This window comes from Portunus trituberculatus, chromosome 14 (assembly GCF_017591435.1).
Source record: "Portunus trituberculatus isolate SZX2019 chromosome 14, ASM1759143v1, whole genome shotgun sequence".
NCBI classification, from domain to species: Eukaryota; Metazoa; Arthropoda; class Malacostraca; order Decapoda; family Portunidae; genus Portunus; species Portunus trituberculatus.
The window spans coordinates 17212513-17239224 of NC_059268.1; the positions used below are offsets into that span (position 1 = coordinate 17212513).

The 26712-nt window shown below is 37.3% G+C and overlaps 3 protein-coding genes across 6 annotated transcripts; 1 reads left to right on the plus strand and 2 right to left on the minus strand.

Annotated features, from left to right (window-relative positions):
- Positions 1–192: 192 nt before the first annotated feature.
- LOC123503604 (T-complex protein 1 subunit alpha-like) lies at positions 193–8747 on the minus strand. The gene is made up of 12 exons (XM_045253512.1): positions 8545–8747; positions 6045–6130; positions 5677–5781; positions 5265–5386; positions 4828–4927; positions 4505–4697; positions 4127–4272; positions 3822–3956; positions 2569–2714; positions 1790–1982; positions 1007–1193; positions 193–645 (listed from the first exon to the last, which is right to left on the minus strand). The coding sequence occupies exons 1-12, from the start codon at positions 8612–8614 to the stop codon at positions 461–463; spliced, it is 1668 nt and encodes a 555-aa protein (XP_045109447.1). The 5' UTR covers positions 8615–8747; the 3' UTR covers positions 193–460.
- Positions 8748–9563: 816 nt separating this feature from the next.
- Positions 9564–24988, minus strand: LOC123503444. The gene is made up of 9 exons (XM_045253208.1): positions 24826–24988; positions 24282–24406; positions 22540–22684; positions 21937–22063; positions 19430–19666; positions 19068–19235; positions 17669–18877; positions 17139–17289; positions 9564–10432 (listed from the first exon to the last, which is right to left on the minus strand). Exons 2-9 carry the CDS (start codon positions 24318–24320, stop codon positions 9944–9946), a joined length of 2565 nt encoding a protein of 854 aa, XP_045109143.1. The 5' UTR covers positions 24321–24406; positions 24826–24988; the 3' UTR covers positions 9564–9943.
- On the plus strand, positions 10176–16818 carry LOC123503570 (microspherule protein 1-like). 4 transcript variants are annotated; one of them, XM_045253460.1, is made up of 6 exons: positions 10176–10194; positions 12707–13265; positions 13672–13935; positions 14212–14414; positions 14830–14938; positions 16310–16818. In XM_045253460.1, exons 2-6 carry the CDS (start codon positions 12735–12737, stop codon positions 16523–16525), a joined length of 1323 nt encoding a protein of 440 aa, XP_045109395.1. In that variant the 5' UTR covers positions 10176–10194; positions 12707–12734; the 3' UTR covers positions 16526–16818. The 4 variants fall into 4 exon arrangements, with proteins under 4 accessions (XP_045109395.1, XP_045109394.1, XP_045109391.1 ...); XM_045253459.1 differs by lacking the exon at positions 10176–10194 and adding an exon at positions 10638–10787; XM_045253456.1 differs by lacking the exon at positions 10176–10194 and adding an exon at positions 10645–10909.
- Positions 24989–26712: the final 1724 nt, after the last annotated feature.

The window sequence follows — 26712 nt, forward strand, 5'->3', positions numbered from 1 at the left end:
CTATTTTTGGGGATTATTCCTGGCTTTTTCTTTATTACCTTCAAGGCAAGGATTGTCTTTTCCCCCCATTCAGGGTAAGAACCACTACCACCAGAAAAATATGTTCATTCACAAAAATGGACAGGATTCCATAATTGTTTTACTACAAAGCCATATCTATTAAATGGTTGATGAATGAAAAAGATGTTGCTCTAACTTACCTTCCCTTTTATTTTAAAAGGAAAATATAAACTGTTTGTCATGCATTTATTTTAGTAATAGAAAAAAATAGCATACCAAAGCTGACATTACATAGCTCACTCAAGGAATTATATTAGTTCCATTTATCTTTCTTGTTAACAGGTGTTGACCTCAATATGCCTGTAAAGTATAATATTAAATGCTAAGTGCTTTCAGTTCTGTGCTTCTCTGTTCTATAGCCAAGAAATGAGATCTTTCAGGCAATGATGATTTAACAGCTTTAGCCCAGCTGGCCAGATTTCAGAGCTTGCTGATAGCCACTCTCCTTACTGGGTTCTTGTTCTAGCTTGATCATGTCATCAATGCGCAGAATGGTGATAGCAGCCTCTGTGGCAAATTTGAGCTGCTTCAGTTTGCTCATTGTTGGTTCAAAGACACCTGCTTTCTTGTTGTCACGAACCTGGCCTGCAAAATATATCAAACAATGAATCAACAGTCACTGCATGTTTTATGGATTTTTACCACTCCTATATATACCTGAATCTCTATTAATAAACCAGTAGCTGAGCTGACACTGTACTAATTGTTTATCCCCTCTCACCATAAAGGAACAGCAGAGCAATCCTGAAAGATATTTGTTTTGGTGTTTGATTACTTTACTACATATTCATCAAAATATGCCAATTGAATTTACAACAACAATATTGTAGTTCATGTCACTAAGGAACATGCAGTAGCATTGACATCTGGAGACATAGTCCTGAAAACCCCCTTCTCTTCAGAAACTTATGCCAAACACCTATTAGTTGATGTTTAAAAGACTCACCTTCTATTAAATCCAAACCATAATATTTCAGCTGGGAGTGCTCGGTCTTGATCTGGGATGAGTGGTGGTATGCTCGAAGCTTGGGAACTAGGTCAGTGGCATCCTTTGCTGCATTGACAACCAGGGTGTTGGGAATGACCAATAGAGACTGAGCAAATGCCCCAATTGCTAGTTGTTCTCGAGAGCTCTGTAAAGAAAGGAAAGATTATATTTTTAGATTGATCAAAAACTGTCTGGTATTTATATCCATGAGAAGCCCATTACTTTTCACTTTTGCACATACTTGTATGTGAATAGAATCACTATTCTGTGTTATAAATCTTCATGATTTTCAATGTCTGATAGTAACTTTGTCAAGATCATCATAATTCATTGATCCTGTATTAAAAACCTTCATGATTCTCAATGTCTAATAGCAACTTTGTCAAGATCATCATTATAATTCATTGTAATTTTTTAGCATTAGACATATATGAAGCAAAATAATTAAAACCACGATAACCAAAAAAAAAATAATAATAAATAAATAAATGATTGATGTTTACCATATGAAGATATATTAGCATTTATTAGTTTCATGTCTAAATAGTGATGGTGCACTTCACCCATTTTAACACCTGGTTTGGTGTGCCATGACAGGAAAAAAGTTTTAAACTACTGGTAGAGACCTTTAAAGAAAACACCAAAATTGAAAGATATGGAAAAAGTATAGTATGTGTGTATGGGTATTTTGTCTTCACTATTTGGAGGGAATGTTGGCCTGACAAAATTATGTTTACTCACAAGACTAGTGGCAAAGCTTTCTAGATAGACAGACAGTGCTGCTTCCACTGATCCTCCACCGCACACGATGGAACTACTCTCCAGGACCCGCTTCACTACACACAGGGCATCGTGCAGAGAGCGTTCCATCTCATCGCAGTAAAAATCATTTGGACCACGAAGGATGAGAGAGCTGGCTGTTCGTGCACTGGTCCTGAAAACGCAAAAGTAAAGTTGCATTTTTACTTTCTAAAATATTGCATCAAATGGTTTACATATCAAAGTGTCAGTGTTGGTATGATTCAGACAGTCTAATGGGAAGAAGAGGAAATCTGGTCATGTGCTATTAATGCTACAGAGATTAAACAAAACTTACCAACATTTCTAGATTTTCTTTATAAATTATCATTATGAGCTGGATTGAATCTTTCTCACCTAGGATCTGAGCTACATGAACCACTGAAAAACTGGCCACAGAAGATTTGCAAAGTTTTAATTTTAAATTTAAGCTACTTGAAAAAAAGAATAGTGTAAACAAAGAAATGTTTCCATTATTTTGTGTTCCCTCTTGTAAGAAATATCAACATGCAACTTGAACTTGATACATGAGCACAAACAAAAATTTGAAAATCAATAAATAAATGAAATACAATAGTTCAGTTAATAATGACTTAGCAAATAAAATCCAGATTATAAACTAGAGGAAAACCTAACCAATGTATATAATAACCATTCTAAAAAACTTGACCAGCACATACAGATGTTTGAGAGCTAGTGTGGTCACCATGCCCTTCACTTACCCCTTAATGAGAATGAGCTCATCATCACACACACGTTCCTGAATGACTTCGGCTGCCTCGCCAAGGTATGTGGGTTCAAAGGATTCTTCTCCCTCAAGGTTGCACAGCGTTGTTAAGAATGTTGCACCCGTTGCCTTAGCTATTCTCTGTTTAGATAGACAATACAATTATTCATGTGGAATAAGAACATTTTTAGCATTAAAGAGTTTCATTTTTCTAGTGAATTAGGTACTCAGAAAATATAGCAGTGAGATATCTTGTGACATGCATGTAAAATTCAAATATATCCTTACCATCAAAATCTACAAGTAGGGAAGTAATCAGAAAGTGAGATGTTTACTAAAGGGCCAGTCATGTGAAGCTCAAAAACTGACAGCCAAAATAGAGAATGAGAAGGCAAATACAATGATCCCTTCAATATCCAGATGTTCAATAACTGGAGAGATTTCACTGTCTGAATATCACACCAGTGATGGTTTGAAAAAAGACACAACAGCCTCCAGCACAACTCAAGCTCAACCTGTATGTGATACCAGGGGTGTGGAGTCGGAGTCAGAGTCGGCTACTTTTGGTCGGAGTTGGAATTGGAGTCAGAGTCGGTAAAAATATGAGCGACTCCGACTCCTTTACGTGATAAATTTTCGAGTAAAGATTCCACTTCATGGAGATTGGTGATTCCTACAAAATGGGATAAATTGACTTTGTGGAGGATGTGTCCAATCAAGCACTACATATAAAGATAATTTTTATTAATTTATAATAATTATATAATCGTCAAATACACTTTTACTATGGATTGACTCGAAAATATGTAAGTATTGATTCTCTTAACTTTAGTCGTCTTTGGGTGTGGCAACTAGGGGGCTTTTTGTTTAATCTTTTCCCTTGGCCACCGTCCCTGATGTAAAAAAATAGACTATATCGTTGTACTGTAAAAAAAATTAAAAAAAAATAAAAAAAAAAAAATAAAAAAAAAACGGAGTCGGAGTCGGAGTTGCAACCTTCAAATTTCCTGGAGTCGGAGTCAGAGTCGCAACATTTAAATTCACTGGAGTCAGAGTCGGACTTTTGAAAACCCGACTCCACACCCGTGTGATACTGCACAATACCATTTCCCATCCCAATGTGTGATAAATGATGAAAATTAATATGACATGCTGTATCTGGACAAATGAAACATCCAGGCAGTGTGTATGAGTTAGGACCAATATGAGAGGGACTTTTGTAATAATACCATGATGGTTTAGTCCCACCTTTAAGTCTGACTTCTTACAGCGACGGACAGCCATTGCTCCAGCCTCCACAAAGTACTTCAGGCAGAGGTCATCAATTCCTCCAGTTGTTAGGATTACATTTGCACCAGCCTTTAGGATTTTCTCAATACGTTCCTGCAATACAAAGGAATAAGTACAAAATTGTGACAAAAGGCAAAAAAAAAGTGCAGATATTCATGCACATTATGAAACATTTGAACAGGTGGAGAGATCTCACCTTAGCAAGCAGTAAAATACAGATACTAAAACTTTTGAAACCCAAGATGAAGTAACTGGACTATTACCTTTGTGATGTCTGCCTCACGCTGCCGGATGGCCTCCAGTTTAGCAGGATCATTCACCAGGACCTGAATTCCTAACTTCATCTTCTCCTTGTTCAGTGAGAAGTCAAGGCAGGCAATCTTTGCATTGGTGATCTTCTTGGTCATTGCTGAAAAAAGGAGGGAAAAACAAAATAATCTAATAATATACATACCAAAGACAACTATTATCAGTAATATATCTTACACCCAACTCCTCCAATTATGTAAAATTCTTTAACAATTTGATTTCCAAAGTGAAACAAATATTTCTCCATTATCATAAAATGCAATTTGGGTCCCTTTAGAGTCAATAAGAAAACAAAACAGTAGCAAAAGTAAAGTAAAAGAGAAAAGACTTACCATGTGATGCAATGGTACAGTTGAGGGCATAACCATTGATGATTACAGACTCTGTGGCAGAGCGTCCATGTGCCTTAAGGATGTTGACAGCCTTGATGGGATACTTGTACCCTCCCTTGGCATCAGAGGTGCGCACTGCCATGGCTGCATCCACTACCATGTTGGCAAAGAAGTCACTGTCGATGGAGATGACCTGAAAGATTATGCATGTGTTAATGTGTAACCCACCTATGCTGATAGCACTGTTGCCTTTATAATTGGGTGTAAATCATACAGCAAGCTGGAACACTCTGAGATGAATAACTGGGTCCTTTCTTTTATACCTTGGATGACATGGAAGTCTTGGCAGCAGCAACAATACAGTCACGGCCTAACTCATCTGTATTCATGGTCAAGTTGTTTTGAATATACCGACAAGCTTCCCTGAAAGAAATACACCAAGGCATTACAAGCTTCCATTAAAATTATAAGTAAATCTCAATTTCTCATAAATGCAATTCATAACTCTACTCAAGTGGCAAATAAGGACAATAGAATGCACGATTATAGTATATTCTCCACTTACTAAAACTAGAAACCCATGCATGCATACGTGTTAATCTCAGCTACAATCTACTTGATGTACATTATTCAAAGAATGGAAGATGTCTCCATCAATAAAAACTTGTCAATCTACAGCTTACTGGCTGTAAATGACAAAATGATTGTGAGGTGAGGGAGGGAAGGACAATAAAGGAGGAAGTGAGTTAGGAAGACTTACTTGCAAGCCAATTTATAACCAGCAATGATGGAGGTGGGATGGATTTTCTGTTTTACAAGCTCATCAGCAACCTTGAGCAGCTCAGCAGCAATGATCACCACACTGGTTGTGCCATCACCAACCTGTGGGGATTCAAGGACATATTTTTTTTTTTTTTTTTTTTTTTTGAGAGAGAGAGAGAGAGAGAGAGAGAGAGAGAGAGAGAGAGAGAGAGAGAGAGAGAGAGAGAGAGAGAGAGTATATACAAGATGAACTCAAAAGTTTCAAAGAAAAATAATGACATACTCTTCTATATCAATATATGAATAAACAGGTAACCAGACAAGCTACATTTCACTGTCATAGTGGTTGTAAAAACACTACACTTGGATAGTTTTAAATAAAATTTCAAATAATATGAATAGCCTTTTACCTCCTCATCCTGAAGCTGTGCCAACTCCACCAGTACACGAGCTGCTGGGTGCTCTACCTCCAGCAGCTTAAGGATGGTTGCTCCATCATTGGTCACTGTTACATCCTGCAAAGAACCACACTAATAGTCATCTCTATTATGATGAAAAGGTGTCTAATTCATTAATTAATCTTTTCTCTAATGCCTAAAATTTCAACAAGAAAAATCTATATACAAACATAATTAAAAATCCAAAAGGTACACATAATTCTACTCAAGATTCTGTATCTAGTGTTATTTTTCTTTTGTACTCTTTCCAGTTTAAAGAAAACTTATAGGATATTAGCCATGCTATGTACTATATGATGAGGCACAGCTAATGTACTTACACCGACATCATCAACTATCATTTTGTCTAGTCCAACTGGACCCAGGGAGCTCTTGACAATGTTGGCAACTGAACTAGCAGCAATAACTGTAAAAAGGAAAAAGAAAAAAATTGTACATATAAAACACACAAAAGGTCTTGAATTTATCAACAAAAGAAGGAAAAGAAACAAGATGTAGATTTTTTTCTTTCCATTAGTAAGATGAATAGAATAGAGGTAGTGTAGGTGCTGGAATGGGAAAAGGCATATATTTAGTGAGTTCAGAAGATTAGTAATTACAAAAATAATAATAGAAGATATACAAAATGTCCTTTATTCTATCTCCACTCAAATTCCTACTGAAAGGACACTGAGAATGAGACAAAAGCCATAACAGTAAAAACACAGTTTCTCTGGGTCATTTAGAAATTTATCAATTTGCAGCACTAATGGCAATGCAATCAATATACTGCCGTTAGCTACAACATAAATGTGGGAAGATAATGCATCACTGCTACCTCTATTAGGCAGGCCATCAGTATTTTCATGCTCTTTCACCATAATCAACGTGGATTTTCTTACCCTTCTCATCAAATAGAGCTTCTTCTGAGTAATAGTTTAATAACCTTGACAACAATTTTTAAAGATATATCATTTTGCAGAGAAAGAGTTAACATGCTGCATCACTCGCACATGTGATGGACTGATGGGCACTGAGGAACACTGTTAACTGAGTTCGTCTGTGAGTGCTTATTGTCACATTATTTGCGCACGCATGAAATCAATTACGATGATTGGTTCTTTTGTTGGAGCAAAATAAATCTAGATCAAAATGGCATGTGGAGAGAAGTTAATCAATTTGAATCAGTCTATGGAAGATGTCTGAATAGGCAGGGTGTCACCTCGATTGTTTCAATTGTATCGCCAAATTTTACAAAGAGAAAATAGGATAATGACTTCATATTAATTTTCTAGTGTTACTTGTCAGGTTAGGCTAGTTTGCTTTGGTTAGATCAACTTAATTGTTCTGAAGAAGATGTATTAGTGGTGCATGTTGCCTCAACTAGGCTACATTAGGTTAGGTTACTTCTAAAAACAAAAGTTTATATAGGTTGGCATAACCAGCAGTGGCAGTGAGTATTCTCCACAGCAGTACCAGTCAAAAATTAGGACTTTACTTTATGACAACAAAAAGTATTTTCTTCTGGTACATTTTGGTCTATTTTGTATTATCATTATCAGTTTTTTTTTTTTTTTCATTGTGATAGTATTTTCTAAAAAAAAATGGACCATGTTTTGGGGAGGCAAGGGAGAAGGGAAGGAATATTAAAAAGTACAGATTTGCAACAGAAAGAAAGTCCAAATTAATTCCAAACAGGTTGAAAACTATCAGCAAAATTTTTTCATCCTCAGGTGAGAGTATGGTGAGACTATAAATTTTCCACGTAAACTTTGTGCATCACTCAGCAAAATTTCCTATCACACAGAAACTATATTGATTTGAGCCAAAAAATTCAATAAAGTTTCTCAGTATCCATAACAGGGAATTATTGCAGTTTCAACCAGTACACCACACGTAACTACACACATTCTCACAGTCTAGATCATACTTCTATGAGCATTTCTAACTCCATTTTAAACTATCAGAAATTAATAATAACTTCTGGACAGAATTTCTAAGATTTACCTCAATTTTAGCTCTGGAGTCAGTCAGAGGGTACTGAGTGTGTTTATGTGTTTGTTATTAACATTGTGAAGGTGCTGTAGCAGTCTGTCAGTCATTACATTAGGTTAGATTAAGTTTAGGGTAGGGTTCTGGTGTTTCCTATATTCAGGCAATTTCATGAGTTCTATGGAAATTTCCCTACATTTTTACTCCAAATATTGTTTTTTATTTCCCTAGACTTTACAAGGGGTCAAATTTGTTTCGTTTTTGGTTTCCCAATCCTAAAACCCCGCTTTCCCAAGAGGTCCCCAAGCTTGTTAGACATAAGGAAAGAAAAAATACATTGGTTGAAACTGCAAATTTACCCATAACGGAATAAAAAAAAACAATGTTCCTCAAAGTACAGGGCATTACCTAGAAAAAGAGATGTAGACAATTAAAAGAAACACACACACACACACACACACACACACACACACACACACACACACACACACACACACACATCAATGAAGAATATACGGACTTAGAAAGAGAAAGAGGTACTACTGCAAAAGGTATACGTCGAAACAGCATCTTACCTCGGATGTCAATCCAAAATAGCCATAGTGACAGCAGACAATGGTCGTGACACGCGGCCATGTAATACACCAATTCTATGTAAAAGACGTGAAGACCTTGCAATGTAGAAACTTTTTGGAAACAGACAACCAAGAGATAGTGAGAGAAGAGCATAGCACACACCTAATCTTAATAATTCGCGTCCCTCAAAACACTCCCTCTGACGTGACCGGTGTGACCCGCCCTACATTTCCCTACCAATCCCTTACTCTCCCTCTCCTTGTTCCTCCTTACCATTCTCAGTGCGCACAGAAGTCCCTGAAGAACGCTTGCCCTGGATACTGAGCACTGATTCGGCCGTCATTGTGGTGGAATCGAGGTAATTTTTTCAGTGCTAGTGGTGCTTCCTGTCGCCGCCGCCTCGCCACAGTGACTCATGTAAACAATGTGGCCAGGAGAGGATCTCGCGCCATGCCAGTCTTCATAGAGGCTTGGATTCTTTATACTCCCGCTGGCTGGTCTGCATAGAGGATGCGATGGTTTTATCATAAGCGTTTGAAGTTGGCAGATTCTTCTGGAAGCAAATGGCAAATGTTATATTTATTCACGATTTAGCATGTGTTTTGCTGCCACATGACGTTGTTGACAAGGAAATACCTTCTTTAATCAGGAAATCGTTAGTGAAAGACATTCAATGTTAAGCAAACTTAATCTAAATGTCTTGTACAAGATGTTTGTCACATTTTCAACTACGACCCTGCTCGCTGATTCCAGGGTATTTGACTTTGTTTTCAAAGAAAGAAAAATAATTTAAACATAACGACGGTGCGTTGAAATGTTCATTTTACACGTGTAATGACAGGTGAGAAGCAGCAGGACTCACGAGTACGCTTACCATGTTTGGGGGTAACTACGCCCACACTCTCGGTGCAAAGGTGCACCATTGTTCGTGCTTCAGTCAGCCCAAAATTAACTTGCAGGATAGTTTCCTTTCGTAATTTTTCCCCACTTAATAATCTTATTATAGATTTAAGGTATATGGCACAGTTGTGAAGCGGGTAATTCGCGCTAAAGTTGCAATTTTTCTTCTACATTCATTGATAGAGGTATATATTTTTTCCCCTTTTTTAAGAATTTGTAAAAAAAATCCAATCACTGGTCCCTGTCTTGTACGTACAATACATGTAAAGACTTTATGTATTGGATTAAATATGTACCTGTATTGATATAGCTGTTAAAACTATTTTAATGTGAGGAGTGATTCATGCCCTACTGGGTTTTAAAAAGCAACGATACATATTTCATACTTATTTATTAATTTTATTATTTTTCTCTCTCTCTCTCTCTCTCTCTCTCTCTCTCTCTCTCTCAACTAGGTAAACCATAGTGACAACTAAGTAATCAGCTATTGAGTACACTAATGATTGTGTGTACTAAACAATACATTTTGCAACTGAGTAACAATTCATGTTAAGTAAAACTTCGCATAGCAACAATTAAGTAATAACATTTCAACGAATATTCCGATCAGGATCTCATCATGTTTATCAGCTGGTGTTACATATTCTACTGAAGAAAGAAAGAAAAAAAAAATAAATAATCGTGTCGATAAGTGCCTAGATAAATAAAAGTGTACAGTGCCATCCTCTCTGATTTTGCTATTACATGTCAAAACTGTCACAAATAAAGTTTATCATTCACTACCATCACATTGATGGCAGCGATCTAGTGTGGCAGAAAACACTCCTTCTCGCCACAGTACTCCCAGCATCACGTTCTCTCCTGCCGTCACCTCTAGCGGTTTTTTCAACATGAACACACTTTGGTTGCAAGGGGAGTCTTCACTTAGGGTCGATAGTAGAACATCATTCTCCGAATGTACCATTGCTGCAGCTGAATCTATAAATGGCTTCTCAATGCTGCCTCTTACATTGAACCAGTAAGGTAAGCTGGTGAGTGTAGTGTCTTGGGTCATTGTAAGACAAGTCGTCACTTCAGCCACCTTTCCCCCCAGCACCAGCAAGTCACTAGAGGCATCATGAAGTGCTGAAGATTCTTGAGGCTTACTTAGGATTTCAGTTTGGCCAGAGACGAGGGATATCCTCAGCATGGGCACAGCTTGCGTTAGTACGCTACTGGTGAGAGGCAAGCTCTTTAGTGCCACGTCAAGGTGATGTTTCGTCTGAAATTTCATATAAAACAGTATGGTATTAGTAGTGATTCTTCTTGTTCAACTATTCATACTATTTCTACTACTACAAAGATAAAGAAATGTACTTGCAAAGGAAGACGTCGGACAGGACGCTGACACCACGAGGGAAAAGGGTGACAGAGGGGAGAGGAGTACTTCTTTACAAGAGTCACCCATACAAATGTTCATTTTCTTCTTAAGTTTCTTCGCCATATTTGTTTACATCTTCACAAGTCAAGCTCGGACTGACACGAAAATTCTGCTATGCTTGTATTTCCCGAAGAAAAACTAAGCAGACTTCACAAGTACACAGTTTTCCTTGGAGAGTCAGCCAAGTGACTCGCTTGTGAGTGGCGCGTAATTAACCACAGCGACAAATACATTTTGGCAGCGCCACAAACACTGTGCCTGGGGATCCTTGCCTCACTCCTCACTCATGATGTCCAGATTTGTCCATAAAGGCAAACCGTAAGATCCAAATGCGGAATTCATCTTTATTTATAATGAAGTGCTGGTTTGTGTTTGGGTATTACAGTAATTTTTAGCATAACAATATCGGTGCAGGCTAATGTATTGGTAAGCTTTATTCCCTTCATTTTAACATACTTTTATTTTAGATTTCTATGTGTGCTGAATTGATCGATATTATGCTCGGCAAAATTACTTAGTAAGGACTTCTCCACTGATAAACTTTTAAGGCCGTGTAAAGCACCACTGGTTGCTGGGTAAAGACTAAAGCATTGTTTTCTACACATCAAAAATTCATAATGTTCTTTCGGTCTTTGATCCAGTTCTAAATATATTTTGGTAATTATTTTTAGTTCTACTTTGTTTTGATTAAATTTTGCCATTAAACATGACTGTCACCTAACCTTTTAACTTTTTGTAGGACATAACCCAGTGGAACAGTAATCCTGTCAAGCCTCAAACATGCAGGCTCTACAGACATTGTCAAGAGCATCAGGGCTTGTGAGAAGGCAGGGCTTCTTGACTATATATAGCTTTTTTTCCTAATGTCCTGACAGTCGGAGTCCAGCAGAGTTACTTTCAAAGTGTCTACTAAGGAGCGTAAAAGGTTAACCCCTTTTGGCCCACAAAATCACATTGGTATATTGGTTAATTCTATAAAAAGGAAAAACAAATGATCATAAACAAGGCCTTAAGGGGATCAGGTTGGGGAACGGTGCAAGAATTGCAAATACAGGGTGGGGCAAATCAAATGCCCTAGTTTTGATAGGCTATTAGGAAAAGTAAAACAATACTTACAGAATTATTGTTTTATTCGAATCAGTATACAATGCCGTTTGTGTGATCACTTTTTGAAGATGGCATCAGGAAGATGGTGGCCATCTGTAGCGATGCACTGTTGAAGGCGATGTCTGAAGCTTTCGGCTGCTCTTCGGCACATCTCAAGGGGTATTGCAGCGATTTCCTCCCGAATTCACATCTTCAATTCTTCCAACTGCACCGTTCCATTCCCCTAAAGTTACTGTTTGGTGTGCAGTTTCCAAATTTGGGGTAATTGGACCTTATTTCTTTGAGGAGGATGGAAGATCTGTCACCGTCAACTCTCAACGTTATCTTGCGATGTTGGAAGACTTTTTTTAACCGAAATTGGAAGAATTAAGAGAGGAAACAAATCTGGGAGACATTTGGTTCCAACAAGATGGAGCAACAGCCCACATTGCTCAAGTTGCAATGGTCAAATTGTGACAGATGTTCCCGGCACGCCTCGTCTCTCGGAGGGGTGATGTCGAGTGACCCCCCACGGTCACCTGATTTGAGCATTTGTGACTTTTTTCCTGTGGGGATATCTCAAGGAGAAAGTGTTCAGAAATCGGCCACACAATTTGGAAGAATTGAAGATGCGAATTCGGGAGGAAATCGCTGCAATACCCTTGAGATGTGCTGAAGAGCAGCCGAAAACTTTAGACATCGCCTTCAACAGTGTATCGCTACAGATGGCCACCATCTTCCTGATGTCATCTTCAAAAAGTGATCACACAAACGGCATTGTATACTAATTCGAATAAAACAACAAATAATTATGTAAGTATTGTTTTACTTTTCATAATAGCCTATCAAAACTTTGGCATTTGATTTGCCACACCCTGTAGGTAGACCGTGAGCTGTATAGGTCTTCACATTTCACAAAAATATTTTCTTTCTTTATTATTGCAGTTTGATATCAGTTTTTTTCACACTGATCAGAAACATGTTATTCTAAGACTGTACTGAAATTCCTTAAAACTAAGTGTTTTCCAGGGTGACTGACCGGCCACGCTTTCGTCCCATGGAGCTCACGTTACTTCCTCGTGAGCGTACCACTAGTACCAGCAGTCTTAATGAGGATGGCACAAAACGCAGGTCTTCTTCCAGAGCTATCAAACGCCCAAAATTTGATGATGAACTTGTTGAATCAAGCCTAGGAGGCCAAGGGTCTACTCCACTTAACAAGATTCGAACACGCAATCCATCACTATCCACTGCATCAGATTGCTCAGTGTCTCTACCTCCAACTCCCTCAGTCACATCTGATGTCAGAAAGCGTTTGTCATCAAAATCTTCGAGTAAGAGAGCAAGAAAGGGCAGAGGATCACAATCAATTGTCACTAAAGACTTAGGACGGTGGAAACCAACAGATGACCTTGGCTTGATTATTGGAGTGCAGCAGACTTGTGACTTGGTTACTGTCCACAGAGGTGTAAAGTTTTCCTGCAAGTTTACTTTAGGAGAGGTCCAGGAGCGGTGGTATGCCCTGCTTTATGATCCCACAGTGTCAAGAATTGCTCAACAAGCTATGAAAAATCTACACCCTGACCAGGTATGCTTGTGAAAATTTCTGTAATTTGATTGGTTATTGAATATTAAAAAAAAAAAAAAAAAAAAAAAAAACATTGCTAAAAATTAATACCATACTAAGTTGTTGCTGGATTACATGAGCATTTTATACATTGCTCTTTCTACATTCTTGGGAGTAAAGAGATATTGCTTTCCCAACCAAAGGTGGATTTCTTCAAATATGGTGCATCCTTGGAACAAACCTCAAGATCAGTGGTTTCCAAACTGTGGAATGTACCACCAGTTTTATTCTCTCTCTCTCTCTCTCTCTCTCTCTCTCTCTCTCTCTCTCTCTCTCTCTCTCTCTCTCTCTCTCTCTCTCTCAGGTGTATAGCAAGATAAGGAATTGATATGAGGTATTTTTCTCATCAGTCTTAACTTTGTTGCAGATCCAAGCAGTGCAATCCAGAGCTCTTTACAGCAAGGCTGAAGAGGAACTTTTAGGAAAAATTAAATCAAATTCAAATCCAACACTTCAAACTTTCGAACAGAACCTAAAGGAAAATCCCCATATATTTTTTCCAGCACGTTCTGCTAAATCACTTTTTGCTCACTGGCAACTACTGAAACAGTATCACCTGCTGCCAGACCAGTCTGTTCAACCTCTCACTAAGAACGGGCCAGTCAAGGATTTTGCTGAAGCTGAGCAGCAGGCAAGCCTTTTGCAGTTTTTTATCAACATAAATGACATTAACGTGTGAATTGAATTTAATACTATAGTATTTTATTTAATTTATTATTTTTTTTTTTAAGAATGCTGTGGATGTATATATACTATATATGTATAGTTAGTTCTACTGCTTTTCTTTAGCAAACTTTGTAATTACATTTTTTTATCATTATATTTGTGTTATTTCTATTTTATTTTGAATGATATACTAATTTGTTAGCTACTCAATGATATTTGTTACTTTTCCTCTGAATCACAGATCCATGACTCAGAACTGTATGAGAGCAGTGATGACCTGCTGGAGCATGAACTAGGGGTGGCCAGCCGGGGAAGTAAGCGAGAGATTCGTCTCTTGGAAGACCAAGTCTCCAAATGGCAGGTTTTGGTTGACACTGTCACAGGAATTTCTCCTCCAGAGTTTGACAACCAGACACTTGCTGTACTTCGTGGTCGATTAGTAAGGTATGTGATAGAGTTCACTATGCCTAATGAATTTAACTGTTCGCCTTGCAAGTGTAAAACAACAAAACAGGGACAAATTTTGGAAGAGATGCATTGAATAAAAAGCACCACTGTAGCTTTGTAAAACACCTTTAATTCCAATGTTTTGGCACAGAGACTATGCCTTTATCAAGGAACTGTGTACAAATAGTAATGTTTCTGAACCAAAACAGTGAAATTAAACATATTTTACATATCTTCACCTGTACTTTTATTCATTAGTACAATCCAGCTTCCCATAATGTTTTGTTACATCCAAAAATGAAACTAAACATTTGAAACAAAGTAATATGATAAAAATGAGAAAGCTTTCTCAATATATGCAACCCTAATAAACATATTCCTAGATATGTAACACATTTTCCTTTCTTTAAAGGTACCTCATGCGCTCGAGAGAAATTACTTTAGGACGCAAAGCATCTGGTGTAAATGTTGATGTGGATCTCTCCTTAGAGGGCCCAGCCTGGAAAATATCTCGAAGACAAGTAAGAGTGATACCTTCATCAATAACCTTATTTCTAGATATTCATTTATTTTTCCATGCACACACACACACACACACACACACACACACACACACACACACACACACACACACACACACACCTCATGGCAGACTATTTTGGAAACTAGAGAGCATAGGAGGACTGCAAGGAACTTTATTAGACTAGATAAGGGATTATTTCAGGAACAGGAAGATGAGAACTGTGATCAAAGATACATGCTCAACTTGGGGTAAAGTAGCAAGTGAAGTGCCACAATGGTCAGTGTTAGGCTCTATTATGTAAATATATGTGATATATGTAAATGACATTCACAACAGGGTAAACAGTTACATTAATTTGTTTACTGATAATGCAAAGCTGCTAAGAGTATTCAAAACCCAAGAGGACTGTTTGTTGCTGCAGGAAGATATAAGTTCAATGTCAAGAAATGTCACGTAATGGAACTAGGAAAGAGTAAGAGAAGACCGGTATGGAACTATTTGATGGGAGAGGAACAAATAATGAAGACTAAAAAAGATCTGGGAGTGATTATACAGGAAAATCTGTACCCAAAAAAACACATAAGAAAGATATTTAGATTAGCACATAAAATGCTGACTAATATAAGAGTGGCATTTCAATTCAAGGACAAAGATATGGTGAAAAAAAATTAACACAAGCATGATATGTCCGAAGCTGGAATATGCAAATGGTGTGGTCACCAAGCTCTAAAAAAGACATCAAGAAGATTAGAAAGGATTCAGAAGATACTACAAAGATGGTGACAGAATGAAAGGACTTAACTTATGAAGAAAGGCTGAAGGAAATGGGACTACCAACCTTACAAGATGGTAGAGAATGAGGAGACCTAAAAACAATGTATAAAATAGTCAATGGCATTGAAAAAATAGACAAGGAAGACCTGGTGCTGGTGACAGAAGAAGCTAGGACAAGAGGACATGTAAAGAAGATTAGGATGAGTGTGTGAAGGATATTGGAAAATACAGTTTTTCACATAGAATGGTGGAAAAGTGGAATGCATTGAGTGAAGTTGTTACAGCACATACTGTGCACAACTTGAAAAAAAAATTGGATAAATATAGACAGAACACTATGAGCCCCACTCAAACCCTGTACAATACAACTAAGTAAATACACACACACACACACACACACACATTGGGGAGGGAGGGGAAGCATGTTCAATGAGCTATCTGCCTTACTCAGAATTTTAGAGAGAGAGAGAGAGAGAATGATTGTGTTGACATTTAATCTTATGAACTTGTGCATGCTTCCCATCTTCAGAGAAAATGTAATTTTTTACTTAAATACTGGTGATCATCTATAAATTATCAACGTTTTCCTCTTCAGGGAATCATAAAATTACGCAACACAGGTGACTTCCTGGTTGCTAATGAAGGCAAGAGACCAATCTATGTGGATGGCAAACCTGTGCTTGCTGGGAACAAGACAAAGCTGAATAACAATTCTGTGGTAGAGATTGCATCGCTAAGGTTCATATTCTTAATAAATCTTGACCTCATCAATGTCATTCGTCAAGAAACTGCCAAACTTAGTGGTCACTGATGATAGATTAAAATGTAATAGTTCTTTTAAAGTCCAAGTACCTTGAAATTTGAAAATTTGGCAATGTTGGTGATCAAGAAATTATAATGATTGTAATTTTATACCTTATTGATACATAGACGTACAAGTCCTTCTTTGTATCAGGTTTTTTTTTTTTTTATTTCACTTGATGATAGAATATGAAAATAGCTATTGTATGAAGACTGATAAACCAATCATAGTATATTAATTTTTGAAAATATTCAAATGTACCTTTGTACCTGCAACATATTAAAATTTTTCACTTGAACAAATTTATTTTTTACTTTCTTTTGAAAAAAAAAACAACCTTAATGTAGCATATGTCATATAATCACATGTTACATATTGATCTCCAATACAACTAATAACCAGAGTTTGTTCAGTCAGATCTTTCACTTGTGGAGCCTAAGTTACTTTTATGTTGTGTCCTAATATGTTAACTCACTGACTGACTGTTCAGGCTAATGAAAAAACTACCAACTTTTAGTGAATTCTTTGATCTTCACTTCTTGGATAGATGGTGCAGAGGGTGTATGAAGAAGAAAATAAGGTCTTAAAAAAGTTCAGTAGTACATATTTCCAAACCACTCACCTGTATCATGTTGAAGACTCTGGCAACAGCAACCCCACAGGTGTTGTCATCACTAACACAGGTACTAGCTTCCAACACTTGGGAATTGACAATGTCCATCACAAGTTCAAGTTCTTGTGGAAACACTATGCTGTCCTTTGCCATCAACAATCTGCAGTTTAAAATGTGTATTTACAAAAGGATCTAGTCAATGAATGTCTGATAAAAAAAAATTTAAATAGGATAAATATATTCGTGAGTCCAAGTATATGAATTTCCAAGAATGAATTAATCCTTGTGATCACTGTATATATGAATATGGGGTATGCAGTGAGTGCAAAATCAATATCCCAAATGAAATGGAACGACAGAATGCTAGAGTATTTAAGAAGGAAGGCAGACAGAGGAATGAAAGTATTGGAGTATGAATAGAGGGAATGAAAAAAAGTGGAATAGATGAAGACTTTTTTGAGAGTTGCAAGGGAGAGGTATCAGATATAGAGAGCAGTGAAAGATGAGCCTTGCAAAAATAAATTATAATGATGATGTACCTACCTATATGTTTGAACTTTTCCACAATGCCATCGATGAGTGTGCCTTCTTGTGTTATAGGCCAGGTAAACAAGACATCCAGAGTCTCTTCTTGAATTTCTTCACACAGTTTAGCATAAATACCTAATTCTTCCAACACTTTCTGAATGTTTTCATCTTCCACATATAACTGAGAGTCTGGCTGAAATGACTGCAAGCACAATCCTGCTACAGGAAATGGTAATGTGTCACATATAATTAAGGGATGATTATTTGTACTTTTGCTCTTGTTTTTACACTGCTGAACCTTGAAGAATACTTGATGTGCAGCTGATAAAAATGCATCAACAAAACTCCTGCTATTAAGAAATCTAAGTGCCTTTGTGCTTAGATTCACAGAGTTATAATCAGAACATGAAAAAGTTGGATTTTGCACAGCCAGTCTTATGACACCAGAACACTGAAAGTCAAGTGAAACAGTCTCTTCAGAAGCAACACTAAGTGGATAGACCACAGGATACACTGCATTTTCCCAAACTGTTTGAATCAGAGAGTCTGGAAATGTTCTGATACAGTTCTTTTCATCTAAATGTAAATCAAATGCAAGAACTATAGCATCTACAGGCCCATCTTCTATGCATTTGAGATTAATAATTTTGCTAACTTCTCCAGTAATGTGATTTGTAATATCTTCTAGGCAGTTAAAGTCAATAGTGGTTACTTGAGTCCACTCAGACAGAAGTTTAAAGCCACCAGGAACACAGGTTAATTTCTCAGACATATAAGGTTCTTCAAGTCTAACATTTACATACTTATTTTTCAGGCATTCAATATCAGAATTTAAATACTTTGTCTGGTTGGCTACATAGCCACAGCTGATGAGGGCAGCATATGCTTCAGCTCTTGCAGGAATTACTCGTCCATATTTTTTAGATACATTTTTTTCTTTTGTGACATTGATATGATCTACATTAGTCACTGAGTCTAATGCACCATCTTCCTGTCTTCTTAAATCATCTCTTGGCCAGTGCTGGCATGTCTGTTCACCAGATGCTTGTGAGACAGTGTCACAAGGAAAAAGTTGTGTCTGAATGACTCTTGCAATAGTTTTATTATTTTCTGACTTTTGCGGAGGGAGAAGGAGGTGTTTCCAGGCATGTTGGAGAGTTGATAGAATATGTTCTCCAAACAAGCCAGCATCCACTGTTTCACTCACAACCAAGGAAACTCTGAAATAAAATAAGGAAATTAATATTAGAATATCTCCTGTATATATCTGTTGTAAAAAAAAAAGTTGTTAATGCTTAAACAATATTCTAAAGACTTAAAATAAGTGAAAATGAAGAATGATACATCCAACATCATGTAATAGTAGTTATACAACCAATTGTTTTAAAAATGTCACAAAATATGACTTACTTGCGTGGAACGTCAGAAGGAATAAGAATATCCTTGCTGTGTTTATTCAAGATCTGGATGGCAGTAGCATTCCTATTCACCTGCAGCACTGAGGAGCACATTTCACTCATGAAAGTGTCTTCCTCACAGGCATACACTTCTTTAGCTCCAGCCCAGAGAGCATAAATACTGAAAGCAATTTTTACACTTAGGAAATTCTATTTTCTATATTCATTGTTTGAAAACAGACTGGTATGTACTTTTCCTTATATGTATATATGAATATCAATACCATTTTTCATTTTTACTGTTTTGGACTATGCACATGTTTCTGTTGCTCACATGAAATTTCACACTGGTCCGTCACATACAATAATTCTTACCTGAGTAGGCCTGTACCACAACCAATGTCCAATACTGTGTTGTAGTTTTCCCTTACAGCCTCAGTAATAGCCATTTTGAAGGCTGCATTCCTGCCAGCATCATTGAGCATGGGCAGGTGCCAGCGGTCCACCAAGCAGTTTGCCAGTCTACCCTGAATGTCCTGGGCACAAGGATCTCTGGGACACTTTGTCTCAGCCAGGCAGGCATGGTTCCATGCTTCATGTACACTGCCATGTCTGCAACAAGCAGGCAAGTGAAACAAGTTATAAAGATGTACATTTTATTGCACATGAAGATATGTTCACATTTTCTAAGCCCATTCAAAACATTGACAGTCAAGTCCAGATCAGGATATTACAACTACCACTGCTCATTTCCCTAAGTACTGGGTTCACACACACACACACACACACACACACACACACACACACACACACACACAAATACATGCACACACACATTAGGAGAAACAACAAAGTGCCAATATATATGGACAAAAAGTTAAGAAAAAACTATATATAAATAAAATGTTTTAATGATCCATTTCATATTTGCCTTCACTCCATCCTTACTCACCTCCTGTCATCCAAACAGTAAACATGGATAAAAAAAAAAAAAATAAATAAATAAAAAAAAAGTGCCCAGGTTTTTTTTTTTTCCAACTTTTTTTCTCAGAATTACCACTTATTAATGATGTTTTTAACATAAGTGTATAGGCACTTATTTCCTTCATGAGAAAAGAAAAACTATAGGGTTACAATACGAACACTCATTTCAACTGCATTTTGTAATTTTTGAGAAATTATAGGTACCAAAAAACATGAAAAGGATTTTTGAAAATTTTGGCTTTGTTAATGCATTTTACAATAGGTTACAACTATAAAGCAACTGATAGACAAAGAACTGAATCACAATTAAATTTTGCAGCTGAAAAACTTGTTGACTGCTCAATTCTGCTATTCACCACATTTCCCCAATGTTCAATATTTGGCCGCAGTTCTCCTTCTAACACTTCAGGCACACTGAAGGAAAACAATTCCACCACTGATTCAATTGAAGAACAATTAGCACTGAATTTGAATACTTTCAGAGGCATACCTGAGAGACTGTTTCCTCCTGATTCCCCCTCCCACCAATATATATGAGGATATCCAAGCATACATCCAAACACAGTGCTTAGGTTAAGTTTATCTGGAAACTTAACCCCCACAGCTTTAATATTTCCTTGAGTTACAGTTGCACTTGAAGAGTTTTCTCCAGAAGGAAGGTTACCTAAACCATTTTGTTGAGAAGTGTCTGGGGTACTGGCAGAAGAACTGCTTTCATCACTCTCATCCATGTTGAGCTGGGCCACAATAGAAGTTAAATGATTTAGAAACTCCTGGTGAGTCTCTGTGCTAGCTATCTTTGGTTCAGCTGCACTGATATCAATAAGCCAGGCTGGAGAGGCCCCAGTAATGCTTACTAAAGTTCGAGTCAGTGCTGAAACATTGACAATAAGGACATCAAGACCTAATTCTACTAAGACCAGCTTTGAAGCTAAGAGGCCCTTGGAGCGGCCCTGGTTGAGGAGAGCCAGCAAGCCAGAGGTGTCAGCTGTACACACGTCCCACAACAAGGAGGGCTTAACTCCCTGGTCCACTGCCAGTAGTAAAGGTACTACCTCATCACAGTACTGGCTTCCTCGTCCCCCAAGACATTCCCGAAAAAGAATTCGCCAAGTGTCCAGAGTCATTGTCAAATGCTTGCTCCTTTTTGTGTGTGAATAATTCACAAAAGGCTAACAATATAACATAAGCAATCCCAAGAATTATAACATCAGTTTCAATATACCATCAATACAAGTACGTATGTTATATTATAAGAATATGTTAGACTGAACAAAGGAAAAGCACATCAAAATATTCTATGACCTGACACTGTCAAATGTATAGTACATAGACATATAAATAAGGTTTTGACAACCTTCTAATAATGATATGACAAAGCCATAGTTACAATATATTAATTTCATTGTCAAATACCTTTAACTCACAAAACAGCCATGATAGTACGTATATTAGCATTAAGGAGTGCATCAATCAGACAATTACTTAAAAAAATTATGATCTACTGTGAAGTTCAAAAGATCCTTACATCAATCTCACAAGAAAAACACGTCACAACATAGCTCCTGAGAAAAATTTTCATGTATCTATCATGATGACTAAGATATAACAAAACTAATAATAATTTCTAGATATAAACAGGGAAGAGATTTCTAAACCCAGATCTTAAATAAGAAGCCTTGCAATATTCCTATAATATACTGTAATTGTTCAATATATATACCTACTTACACTCAACAAACAAAAGACTGGTACCATAAATAAGATATTAATTCTAAAATATGGATGCTACATTACACACTGTCCTACTGGGAAGATAAACTGTGCCAATATTTACCGTTTGGTATGCGAGTTACAATTTATGAACACAATTCATATGCACTTCAGTCCTTCAGTACCTGTAAAGTGTGGCAGCCAGCAAGTAGTGCAGATCAGGAGCCTCTGGATAGTGATTCAGGGCAACCTCATATAGAGTCATTACTTGTGACAAACCATGACTCTCTTCAACCATTTGACTCCATTTCTCTGCAAGTATAAGACTTAGGTTAAACTAAAGATCTCAATAATGCTTTTAGGAAATATATTTTGTTTCTTATCCTATTGATACTGAAAAATCTGATATGGATGTACAAACATATGGTTTCCTCTTTGGTGATAAACAAAATTCTCCCAACTTGTGTAATTGTTGAGAAGAGTGAAGAAAATACAAGTATTTTTCAAATTATATTGAATTCCATTTAGACTCTATGGGTGAGTGGAAAACAGGGCTGCTAACCTGCCACAAAGGTCTCGCTAAAATAATTTGAAATTATGAGCCACAACATGAAGGATGTGAATCTTTTTCTTTGGATATATATGTGAACAATTGTTTATAATAAGACATTTCCCAGAGAGAGAGAGAGAGAGAGAGAGAGAGAGAGAGAGAGAGAGAGAGAGAGAGAGAGAGAGAGATAATAGTGACATACACACTATTCCAAATAGATAATATCAAAAAGACTCACCAAATATTTCCAAATAGGTTGAATAGTACTGCTGTTTGAGATGAGGAGACAGGAGCAGTGCCAGTGAGAGGTGAGAGAAGCTGCGACCAATTTCACCACTTAGACGACACTTCTCAAACTCCACAAGTTGTCTCTCTCCACTCTGCTAAGAAAGACATCTTATTAGTATTCATATAATTAATGTCATTCATCCAAAAATGTCTGTATTATATATCTAAAAGTTTTCTTTCTGAGACGTTTTCATGTAAATATGTATTGTTAACATTTGATTAATCTGGATATTTGGTCCATCTAATACAAAATCAGAGAAATTGTGCAGAGAGATTAGGGGGAGGAGAATGAGGGGATGGACTTAATACCAAGATATATTTTTCTTCCTTTTATAGAAATTGTATTTTTTAGAGACCAATATTCTCATGACAAACAATACTGCAGGTGCTCCATGACAAGCTAGGGATGAATGTCTGGACTAGCTGAGGCAATGCAAGGAAATGGCCCAGTATAACTTTGACATCTTAATTTTTTACTTTTTTTTCCAAATCTCTACAAAACCCTTGGTATACCTATAATATATTAGTTAAAAGTGGCAGACAAATGATACTTAGTTAAGATTGGGTTAGGCAAAGTAAAAGCACAGGGTTAAGGGGTTAGTATAGATTTCGTTAAATGCCTTACAGTGTTACGAGAACAAAATTTTCCAATTTTGACGAGATTTTTTTCTGACATAGGGTAAAATTTTTCCTAGATTGTTTGTTTTTATCATAACAGAATGTGCTTACCTGATGCATATGGATGTGTTTTAAATTATTCTCAAAAATTATTTATTTTCATCTGTCCTCAGACAAAAACCCTGTATTCCCACACGTCCCCCAAGCTTGCTCGTAGCTTTTGTCCATCACTTTCTGCTAACATATTACATGTACATAAAGTAGCTACAAGGTTATGTTAGGTTAGGATAATTTCAGAGAAAATTATCCATGAACTTTTACATTTTCCAATTTTTTTATAGTAGCATTAGGTTAGGTTAGGTTAGGTGGACGGGCAGCTTAGGTTAGGATAGTTTAGAGGGTGGGTAGCGGTCCGGGCGAAGCAACCCCTTCGGCTAGCAAGTTATTATGTTAGGTTTTGATAATTTTACCGAAAATTATCCATGAATTTTTACATTTACCTAATTTTTCCTTAAAAATGGCTACTTTTATCCTTAGATTTTTCTGATCGCCATATCTCGCCTCTTTGGGCTCCCCCCCCTAAAATCCCTGATTCCCCATAGTCCTCCAAGATTGCTGGGGCAGGTGGGGTGGGGGTGGGATGGAGGAAAAGGGGGAGGTCCTATTCTGTACTTTTACCAAAGAGGCAGAGGTTAGTGACAGGCAGACATGTGCCGAGTTCACTATCACAATGGATGACAAACTTTCATAATTGACACTTCAAAAGTTGTCACTTACTCAGGTTTGTTATGTCCTAGTGGAAATACTTGCTGAAAACAAACCGCATGCTATCTTTTACTTCTTACAAAAATAATAATGAAGCAAATAGCGCAAAGGAAGTCTCCGCCTAACACAAGTCTATTGGAAGGCTCACTATTTCAGATTTTCCTGCATTATGCGGCTTCCTCTTTTTTTATTTCGCATAAGTTAAGTTAACCGTGGTCTTGTGTATTCTTAATGGCATCCTGTACAGTACACTACTAGGTCAAATTACGACTGTATGAGGTTATATTTGTGTTAACCCTAAAGACTCACCTTGGTAGTGCTCATCTGGCCCGCGGCTACAGCCTTCATCTGCAGTGTTGTGCGAAATCCTTGAGTTGCGAAAATACTGGCGTGTTGCCCATCTGCGCATGCTCAATGCTCATCCCAAGGCACAACTTATTTCGCATGTAGCCAAGACCATGCAAAAATATTGAGCCTCCGGTTATAATCATATATATATATATATATATATATATATATATATATATATATATATATATATATATATATATATATATATATATATGTGTGTGTGTGTGTGTGTGTGTGTGTGTGTGTGTGTGTGTGTATATATATATATATATATATATATATATATATATATATATATATATATATATATATATATATATATATACCCACATTAAGTGTATAGGAAGGCCAGTTCGAATTATCCGAAGCATCTTTTTCTTTTCACTATAATAATCCAATTACCACAGGTGAAATGGTCTATGTAATGCATTACGTAAACAGGTACTAGATAAACATATGGCGCGCGCAAACATATAAATGTGGCAGCTTGCAGATTACACACCTGTAGGCCATCAAAGGCCCGCGTCACCCCTCTCTGGTGGCAACCAACAACAACATTACACACACACACACACACTGCAAGAAAGACGGAGTTAGACGGAAAAAATTTTACACACCGCGTAGTGTAGTGGTAAGCACACTCGACTTACAATCGAGAGGGCCGGGTTCGAGTCCCGGGAAGCGGCGAGGCAAATGGGCAAGCCTCTTAATGTGTGGCCCCTGTTCACCTAGCAGTAAATAGGTACGGGATGTAACTTGAGGGGTTGTGGCCTCGCTTTCCCGGTGTGTGTTGTGGTCTCAGTCCTACCCGAAGATCGGTCTATGAGGTCTGAGCTCACTCCATAATGGGGAAGACTGGCTAGGTGACTAGCGGGCGACCGAGGTGAATTACACACACACACTTCAATTACATGGATAAGAGTATGATGAAAAAAATCATAACCACTATGGTAAGACCTATACTAGAATATGCAGCAATGGTGTGGTCATCATACAGGCAGAAAGACATCAACTAGAATCTAAGGATCGCTACCAACATGGGCGTCTACCAACATGGGCGTCGTTGTGCCTATTTTAGGGGGCTGAAGCCCCATAAAGTATTTCTAAGCCCCCTAAATTATTGTATAATTCTAATACAGTGCCAAAAAGTTGTGAGCAAAAAGATCTTGCAAATGCAAAATGTTTCACTCCTGCGCTTTGCGCGCTTGCAACCTGTGAATCTCCTGCTAGGGGCTTACCGCCTTCCCCCCGCCCCTGTTCTTAAAACCTACTAGTGATGCCTCTGGCTACCAATATTGTCCCAGAAATAAAGGATCTTCCCTATGAAGGAAGACTGAAGGAAATGGAACTACCAACTTTGAAGGATAGACGAGAATGAGGAGATCTATAAATGATGTATTAATTAGTAAACTGTATGGAAAAGATAGATGGACAAGACCTCAGGGTGGAGATACACGAACAAGAGGACACTCCAAGAAGATCATGAAAAGTCAGTGTTTGAGGGATATTAAAAAGTTTAGTTTTCCACATAAGACGGTGGACATCTGGAACAGATTGAGTGATGAGATTGTAGCAGCAGAAAATGTGCACAAATTTAAGGAAAAATTGGATAAATGTAGATATGGAGACAGGTCACTATGGGCCCCACTTGAACCCTGTAATATACAACTAGGTACAACTAAGTAAATATACACCTCATGATCCTGTATGATAGCCATTTTTTCCCATCGATATCTTGTTCAGCTTCCTACCTGACGTGGAAGACACAGCCTTGTCCTTAGAAGCCGTGATAGAATTACAAAGGCAACAATAAGGCGTACAGAACTGAAAGACACACAGCCACATATTTCAAATCAGCTGTGTAAGCAATTATTTAAGATTTCATTATTTTGGAGTCGGTAGTGCTGTAGCACACGCACTGCGTGCCCTTTTTCGCATCTCGAAGACTCAGAGTCTCAGACAAGTTGAAGATGCGGTTTTGTTTACTTTTATCTCCAAATAATTTATTCTTTCTGGCTGTTTTCTTTACAAGTACTCTCATTATAAAAAAAAAAAATTCCATTGCTTCCTCATCTGTTTTGAAGTACGAGTATTTCCTCTATGTTCACCCTTTCATTTTTACCCTTTTTTTGCTTTCATTTATTCTCATATATATATTTCAACTAGACTGTAGTCTGATGAGAAAGAAATTTCTTTAGTTTTGACAACTTCCATTTCTCTTTAAACAACTGGGAATTCAAAACTATATGCATTCCCAGTCACCTAGCACCCTCATAAACTTCTTTGAAACAGCTAGACTATCACTGTAGCACAATCTGTGAATTCCTTTCATCAACATCAACATTTTTACAGTGACTTACCCTTCCTTACACTATTAATCAAAGAAATG